Raw genomic sequence first — 9119 nt, forward strand, 5'->3', positions numbered from 1 at the left:
TCCGTGTTGTTGATTTATTGGTGGTTATATTCCTGACTTCAGCTTCTCCCGATTATTCTTTGTCAGCTGCTTGTACAAACTTAATTGTTGTACTGACTTCTGGATCCCCAGATCTTGGCCTGTCACTGTTTACATTAAAAGGGACAGTATACACCAATTTTCATATAAGGACATATAATAGACTACTATAAAGAATATGCACAGATACTGATCTACAAATCCAGTATAAAACCTTTTCCAAGTTTAGCACTGTTGATGAGATTAGCTGGAACACTCAGTAAAAGGGGCTGGGTGCAGATACCCCCCCCCCCCCCTTCCATGCATATGAAAAGACAGATTAGACAAACAGGAGCCAGCAGTAGACTGTAAATACATGTATATATCTGACACATTGGGGCTTGGTTAGGAGTCTGAAAACCAGTACAATGTTGTTATAAAATAACCAAAACTATACATTGTTACAAAACAACCCCCAGATTGTATATATAAATGCATCATCTAGAAAACATTTATACAAAGAAAAATCTAGTGTATAATGTCCCTTTAAGCCCAGCTACTCTAAAGTCCTGATAAAGTGATAACTCAAAATACCCTATTTAGAATACCCTAGGTTGTGTACTTTTGAAAATGGTATGTAATCATATGGGAACTTTTCTTTCCTAGGCTGCCATACCATCTGAAAGGCGAGATAGGCCCAGAAAATCAATGTGTCAAATTTCCATGTATGAAGACTAAAATTGGCAGGCCCCATATTTAGTTCTGTAACTTCCAAAAAAAACAAGAACACATAAAACCTGTACTTGGGAGGTATTGTGCTCGTGGGACTTCACTGAACACTAATATGGGCGTTTTATATCAGGATAATATAAACATTTAAAGAGCAGCGTTTGTGTGAAACACACAGCAAAAAAAAAAACGAAAAAAAACATGGCCACTAAATTTGGCCAGGCTATGGGGCTACAAAAAAAAAAAAGACTGGACATACCCCTTTTGGAATTAGGTTGCCTACTCTTGCAAATGGTATGCCGTCATAGGCGTAATTTTCATTCCTGGGCTACCATACCATCTTACAGACGACATAGGCCCAGAAAATCAATGTTGGAAATTTCAATGTATGAAGCAGGCCCCATATTTGGCCCTGTAACTTCCCAAAAGCTGTACATGGGGTATTATTGTACTCGTGGGACTTTGTTGAATACAAATATGGATGTTTTATAGCAGTAAAACATATACAGATGATGATATAAACAGTGAAAGTGCAATGTTTGTGTAAAAATGCACCCAAAAAAAAAACCCATGACTTAAAATTTGCCACATTTTGTGACTAAAGGGCTACAATAAAAGACTGGACAAAGTTTGTCCTCTCCAGCTCTCACGGTATAAAGAGATGGATCCTGCAAGAAGGTAATTGAGATTCTGGGTCAGGTTCTGAATATCTGAGCCATGCCCGTGGCTGCTTCCTCCAATCTTTGTGCGGAGCCATCACCCCAGTAGGTAACCACTCCCATAATATAAACATGTATGGTTAATATTTATAGCTAATTCTTTTGTTTTGCATGTATCTATAAAACTATAACCATATTCTTACCACAAGCAATCTTTTTCTGGCACCCAACAAGCTGAGAAGGGCTGGGACCTGGTAAACCTAGACTTGAGTAAGCAGTAAAACAGTTTGAATCCGAAATGTCTGGTCAGGACGCAACCCTAGATATCAAAGATTGCTGCTATTTAAGCATGGCGCCTTTCTGCTGTAAGTAGCTTTGCAATTTACTCTTAGAATCCTCTTGACACTTAACAACAATGATCCAGCAGAAGAGTTTGTATGAAGGGTGCACAATTAAAGTAGCCACTGACCAACTCCCAATCACTGTGACACATGCAAAAATCCACAGCACTCCTATAAATGTCAAGTTTATTAGAGAAACAGGTCCAAAACAGCAACGTTTTGGGGACAAACCCCTTAAAGGGACATGTAACCCAAATGTTTTTCTTTCATGATTTAGAAAGTGTAAGCAGTTTTAAACAACTTTCTAATTTAATTCTATTATTTAATTTGCCTCATTCGCTTGATATCCTTTGCTGGAAAGCATATCTAGATAGGCTCGGTAGCTGCCGATTGGTGGCTGCACCCGCTCCACTTGACCCCTGCAGTTCCAGTCAACTGTTTGAGTACAGACACCGGTTTCTGTGTGCACTGTAGTAAACTCCTGCTTGTACTTCCGTTCTCTGTGTAACTGCATAGAGGTGCCCTTTTTCTTTGTTTATTCATTAAGACTGACATTTTTGCAATACTAACCCTTGATAACATAAGTCCCGTACAGCAGCAGGACACGGGTTGTGCTGCCGGGTGGAAAACCACCCTATAACCTGCAGTGTGCTGCTTGGGACTTGATCTATGCGTTTACAAAGTTTTTAACTGGAATGTAAATGTTAAACAGCTATTAAAAAGGGACAGGAAACCCCAAAATGCTCTCATGATTCAGATACAACATACAATTTTAAACAACTTTCCAATTTACTTCAATTATCACATTTGCTTCATTCTCTTGTTATCCTTTGCTGAAGGAACAGCTAGCTGAACACATCTAGTTAGCCAATCACAAGAAACAAATATATAAAAGACACCAATCAGCAGTAGCTCCCACTGGTGTAGGATATGTGCTTATTCTTTTTCAACAAGGGATAACAAGAGAACAAAGCACATGTGAAATAGAAGTGAATTTTAAAGGGTCTTAATATTACGTGCTCTATCTGAATCATGCAAGTTTAATTTTGACTTTCCTATCCCTTTAACATTTAAAATTTCCAGTGACTTGAGTGAGATCATTGCCATTACTACCAGTTTATGAAGTTTACAAATGAAATGTAAACCAGCCCACGGTTATCTATTGTAAAGTAATACAAAAATGACAAGCTGTAATGAGCTTATAACATTTGTATTACAATGTCCCTTTAAATGTTGGTCATTGCTATGGTAGACCACATCTACTTTAATATTTAAGAGAGACATACAACCCCCCCAAAAAATGATTCACGATTCAGATAGAGTATACAGCTTTAAACAACGTTCTAAAAAAAGGTCTTATTTATCCTTTGTTGAAGGGCAGCAATGTAATACTGGGAGCAAGCCGTGCAGCCAATCAGCTAGCTACCAGTGGCACATTGCTGCTCCTGAGCCTACCTAGGTATACAGTTCAACAAAGGATACCAAGAGAACAAAGTAAATTTGATAAAAGTAAATTGAAGTCCTTTAAAATGGCACACTCTGAAACATGAAAGTTTATTTCTGAGTGTTCCGTCCCTTTAAGTGCTTAATTTAACAATATGTTGATACTTCATCTAACTACGCTGGTTAAGTACAAAACAGGGGAGGAGCTACAAATATCACACTGGCAAGAGATATGTGATATCCATAAGTGCACGTTACAGAAAATGAATATAAAATATTACAGTAAGACGGCACTTTGCCCCCCTTGTGCTAAAAGAAAAACAGAGAGCCTGAATATTTTAAATAGGTTGATTTTTTTCTCCAGATAAAGTGTTTGTACAACATAATGACACAGTGTGAATAAAGACAACGCCGATAATCTGTGGAGTTGCACAGAGATCTCATCTCCGCCGTTTATTCAGTCCAAGATGTCAGGTGAGAGGAGTAGGTGCAGGATTCAGATGGTGAACACAAGAGGTCTTACACATTGTATCCGACCAGGCCACCTTTCCCGATGCATTCTCCAATATAAAACCACATTAGGACCTCTGTGGCAACAAGCCCATTCCGTGCGGCATCCTGCAAAAGGATAGAAAAGTCAGGGAGAAAAAGTTACTCTGCTTGTCTTTGGTTTACTGTTTTCATAGACCAATAAAAACTCCTGCACCTTATTATAAACATTTTTACTTAAAGGGACAGTCTACTCCAGAATTGTTAGTTTAAAATTAATCTCTTTATTACACATTCCCCAGTTTTGCATAACCAACACTGTTATATTAATGTACTGTTTACCTTTATGATTACCTTGTATCTAAGCCTCTGCAGACTGCCCCTTAACAGTTATTTCGACAAACTTGCATTTTAGCCAACCAGTGCTTTCTCATAAATAACTCCATGGGAGTGAGCATACAGTTTTCAACAGTTTAGAAATCAGTTATAGCCTAACTAGGTTTAGCTTTCAAAAAAGAATACCAAGTGAACAAAGCAAATTTGATGAAAAAAGTAAAATTGGAAATTTGTTTAAAATTGCATGCCCTACTGAATCATGAAAGTTTAATTTTCCCTTAACTGTCCCTTTAACTCAGAAATATCATATTACTTGAAGCTTGTTTGTCCGGCTGCACCAAATAAATTCTCAGTTTTCAAACTATCTGAAGATTCCTTTCTTTATGTAAAGAAGTACAAACACAACAACATTAAGTAAGAGGTTGCAAAATGTATAGGACATTTAAGAGTTAGGTAAGGGATTTATATATAAGTAGAATAAAAAATAGTGAGGCTTAAATGGAAATTTTAGTGCAAAAACAAAATGCTCTAATAAGAACGTGATTTTGTGTGGATAAATCACTTAATTTTGAGATTCACTGCAGGTTAGAGGGACACTCAAGTCAAAATTAAACTTTTATGACCCAGAGCACACAATTTTAAACAATGTTCTAATTCAATTCACTTTCATTATATAAAAATGTGCAATCTTTTTATATGCACCTTCTCCTACTATGTGCAAGATTTACAGGATATGCGAATATGCATTTTGTGATTGGCTGACACACGGTGTATTAGGAAGGAAAATGTTACTGAATTTTTAAAAATTAACTACTCATTTAAAATTGAAACCAAGTGCTTTTGCATTGCCTCTTTATTATGCTCGTATATTGGGTTTAGTAGTCCTTTAAAGATGTTCTAGTACCAAAAAAATAAATTAAAAAAATATGCACATTATTTTTGTATTATGTTCCTTGCTAACTATGGAGTCAATCACAAAGAAAAGCTTTTCTAAAGGATTGTGTTTAACCCTCACAAATAGGATACACATACAGTTAAAGCCCCACCCAGGAGCTGCAATTAGGAGTGGCATAAGCACGTAGCTCCAATCACTGTCTGAGTCCTGCTTAGGAGACGCAATGTGTTGGGGGTGGCTTGGCAAGTTAAGCACATAGTTAGCAAGGAACATTAGTACAAAAATAATATGCTCTCATGAATTGATGCATGTTATTTTTTTTCACCTGAATGTGCTTTAAATCCAAAAAGTGAAGAGTGATTTATCCATGTTGTCCTCTATCATGACAGAACATAAAAACCATTGGAAAAAGTCTTAAAAATGTACCCAAATGACCCTTTATAAGCCAGCGATAAGGATACAGCTCAGTCTACTTCTTTCAAACACTATGCCAGCTGATGCAAAACATTAAAGGTGCATGAAACCCAAAATTTTTATTTCACAATTCAGATAGAGCATACAGTTGTAAACAACTTTCCAATTTACTTTTAGTATCTAATATGCTTCATTCTCTTGTTATTCTTTGATGAAGTAGCAGCAACGCACTGAGAGTTAGCTGAAAGCCAATGAAAAGATGCATATACGTGCAGCCACCAATCAGCAGCTTCTGAGTCTACCTAGGCATACTTTTCAGCAAAGGAATGGATACAAAGAGAACTAAACAGATTAGATAATAGAAATAAAACTGGAAAGTTATTTAAAATGACATGCTTTATCTGAATCATGAAAGGACAAAAAAAAAAAAAGAAAAGTTAAATTTCCCTTTAAGAAGGAACAAGGATTAAAATAAAAAAAATAAAATAAAAAAAAGAGTGTGTCTATACAAGACTCTTAACACTGTAAACATAGCTACCGGAAAAATGTCTGTAGTAGGATATCCAGAGTCAAAAAAATATTTTCTGAATATGCACCAAGTGTTACAAGGACTATGTAGTTTTCCTATCACCTACATAACTAATCCTGAAATGCAAGGCAGCAAACACCTAAAGGGACAGTAAAGTAAAAAATTAAAAAAATAGATTGGCTAGAACATGACATTTGTTAAAAACTTTCCAGTTTACTTGAATTATCAATTTTGCTTAGATCTCTTTGCATCCTTTGTTAAAAGGGACAGTCCAAAACTCTGACACTTTGTTTGTAAGGGCTGTTTTTCAACAATAGTAGTAATAGTGATGTGTATGCGTACTGCCGCTGATACAGTGTACCCGTGTCACTGTTTAGGAATATAAGGAAAGAGGAAATCTGGGGGGCGCACAGCTTAACACAAGAATAGATATTAACTATTTGTAAAGTAAGTGTGTTACTTTCTGCACAATGATTGTTACTTTAGGCCATTCGACACTTCTTTGTCTGAGGTAAGTGAATTTGTGCTTACCAGAGGTGACCTCAATCCTATGAGGTAAGTTGTAGACTTGTTTGGATTAGAGATGTTCCTTTGGCTCTTGTCCAGTCGATTGTTCTTTACAGGTGCATGTAACAGCTGAGTCTACACTGATGACAGGACTGCCCAGGCACTCAGTGTATCAATCATTGTGCAGAAAGTAACACACTTACTTTACAAATAGTTAATATCTATTCTTGTGTTAAGCTGTGCGCCCCCCAGATTTCCTCTTTCCTTATTATATATATATACACCTCTGATGAAGCGCATGTGCGAAACGCGTCAGGTGTTTTTGCTCTGGCTTCACCTTTTGTACCTGCACTCTGCCAATAAACTGGTTTTGAACTGACTTTGGATGTAGCTTCAGTCTCAATCCTTCCCGCCTTTGGGGATTTCTTGCCTGTTTATATATATATATATATATATATATATGTGTGTGTCTCTTGAAGGAGCAGTAATGCACTACTGAGACTTAGCTGAAAACATTGGTAAGCCAATGACAAGGTGTATATGTGCAGCCACCAATCACTAGCTAGTTCACAATAGTACATTGCTGCTCCTGAGCCTACCTAGGTACGCTTTATAAAAAAAAAAAAAAATACAGAGAGAGCAAAATACATTTAATAATAGAAGCAAATTGAAAAGTCTCCTAAACCATGAAAGTTTAATTTTGACTTTCACATCCATTTAAAGGGACATTATACACTAATTTTTTCTTTCCATAAATGTTTTGTAAATGATCTATTTATATAGCCCATAAAGTTTTTTTTTTTTTTTTTTAAATGTATAATTTTGCTAATTTTTATATAACATTGCTCTGATTTTCAGACTCCTAACCAAGCCCCAAAGTTTTATGTGAATACCGTCAGCTACCTTCTCCAGCTTGCTCCTGTTTGTGTAAAGGGTCTTTTCATATGCAAAAGAAGGGGGAGGGGGAGTGTCTTATTTGCCACTTGCAGGGCTTTCCAGCTACCTTTTCAACAGAGCCAAAGTGACAGCTTCTAAGTAAGTTTTTAAACTGTTTTATAACTGGATTTTTATTTCAGTATCTGTGCATATTATTCTTTATAGTAGTGTCTATTACATGCAGTTATATGAAAATGAGTGTAAATGTCAATTTTGTTTTTTCTTTAAAAGAAGCATGAGGTCTTATAATAAAAAAATAAAAAAAGCCTGAGTAACGCTGGCACAGAGATGCAGACATATTGCATTACTTCGGTGGTAGTTCACTTCTAGGAATTGTAATCTAAAAAAAAAAAAAAAATCCTAAAATTGTACTGGAGATAAATTAAATACAAATCAGATTCTGCTACCTTCCCCAAAGTATATGATGATTGGTGTAGAACTTATTTGTCATCACAAATAGCGTAAGCGAAAATTAAAAGAAATATACGTAACCGTCAAAAGCAATGAACCCTCAATCAGCTCTATTAACATAGGACCTTTGTGTTCTTACCCTGACTGTAAGCTGTGACCAGCGGCCACCCTGGAAAGATTTCACTAGTCCCTTAATGCTTTCAATGGCTTTTGGGATTTCAGCAGGACTTGGGGGAGCCAGCTCTACCCGGGCATAGTACCAGAAAGTAGACAAGCGAGGACGTGAATATGTGACAGCAGCTGGAATAGTAAGAAGAGATGGTTACACTTAAAAACATCACCAACAAATCATCCAAATGTTGAAAGCTAAATAAAACTACCAGAATCCCATTTACAACTTATCCTATTCTTATTGCCCGTTTGCACATTATTAACAGGCCTGTGACATACATCCTTTCCATTAGTCCCAATGCAGATCTCATCATGATAGTTATCTAACTGCTCCCTAACCAAAGATATTCCTCACTCACTCTCAGAGCTAATAGCCTCACAAACACTTTCTCTCATAGCAGCAACTTGCAATGCGCGTGTCTTTTGAACCCCACCCCCCAAAGACATTACCCCCTGATCATTGAATCTCAGCAGCTCTTTACAAACTAAGTAACATGCGCTCCTCACTCGTTTTGCTTTTAAACTACACCGGGCAAGACACCTCAACTGATGAATAGCTTATTCTCAGGTCCTCTCATCCATCAGTGTTTCCCAGCATCTGGACCCCTAAGTCTGTCCTTGAGCTTTAGCCCCTATTGATCACCTATCCCAAGCATCCCGGGAACCTTTACTCCGTAACCCCTGGTGCCCTAAGCGCCTGTGTCCCCGAAAACACCTGTTTCATGCGCATCCCACATTGCTTCATACCCCTCCCGCCTCAGGCACTGCGTCTTTCGGACCCTGCGCCCTTATGCTAAGTCTCTAAAGAAAGTAAAACATTTCTCACCGCTAATTAGCTGAGGGCCCCTTACGGTCACAGCCTTGACCAGCTTTTGCGCTGCCTGGGCCATACTGCTAGGTGAACTATACAGAGACGGAGCAACGAGAAGAGAGCAGCTAGAGAGGCCCAATGTCACCCTCCAGGAGCAACAGACAGGAAGCTGCGGAAGGAAAAAGCACAGCCCAGAACAACCGAGTCCACCAATAAGAGAACGTGTATCAAAAGGTCATCCGCCGGGAGCAGAAGAGTGGGAGTAAGTATGGTTAGAGAGCCGCCAAAAACAAAAGAGATAGAATTTCAAGGATAGAGCGACAAAAAAAGAACAACCTATAGCAAGTTTAGTGACGTATAGGTAATTTCCGGCTAAACCTGACATGTGGGTGGAGTTATCATTCGACAGTCCTCCAGAGCATTAAATAAAAATTAGTACAGCGTCTCAATG

General features: G+C 37.7%; 1 protein-coding gene across 1 annotated transcript; it reads right to left on the reverse strand.

Moving 5' to 3' along the window:
* Positions 1–3503: 3503 nt before the first annotated feature.
* On the reverse strand, positions 3504–8848 carry ATP5MG (ATP synthase membrane subunit g). Its single transcript, XM_053691289.1, has 3 exons — positions 8684–8848; positions 7826–7986; positions 3504–3787 (listed from the first exon to the last, which is right to left on the reverse strand). The coding sequence occupies exons 1-3, from the start codon at positions 8745–8747 to the stop codon at positions 3689–3691; spliced, it is 324 nt and encodes a 107-aa protein (XP_053547264.1). The 5' UTR covers positions 8748–8848; the 3' UTR covers positions 3504–3688.
* Between the last annotated feature and the right edge of the window lie 271 nt (positions 8849–9119).

This window comes from Bombina bombina, chromosome 8 (assembly GCF_027579735.1).
Source record: "Bombina bombina isolate aBomBom1 chromosome 8, aBomBom1.pri, whole genome shotgun sequence".
Classification (NCBI taxonomy): Eukaryota; Metazoa; Chordata; class Amphibia; order Anura; family Bombinatoridae; genus Bombina; species Bombina bombina.

Bases quoted from the DNA above. Each gene is read 5' to 3' on its own strand.
- ATP5MG (XM_053691289.1), bottom strand. From the start codon at position 8,747: ATGGCCCAGGCAGCGCAAAAGCTGGTCAAGGCTGTGACCGTAAGGGGC. The intron at 7,987-8,683 runs GTGAGAAATGTT...TTACTATTCCAG, and splicing joins GGGCCCTCAGCTAATTAGCG to CTGCTGTCACATATTCACGT. The intron at 3,788-7,825 runs GTAAGAACACAA...ATCCTTTTGCAG, and splicing joins GGTCACAGCTTACAGTCAGG to GATGCCGCACGGAATGGGCT.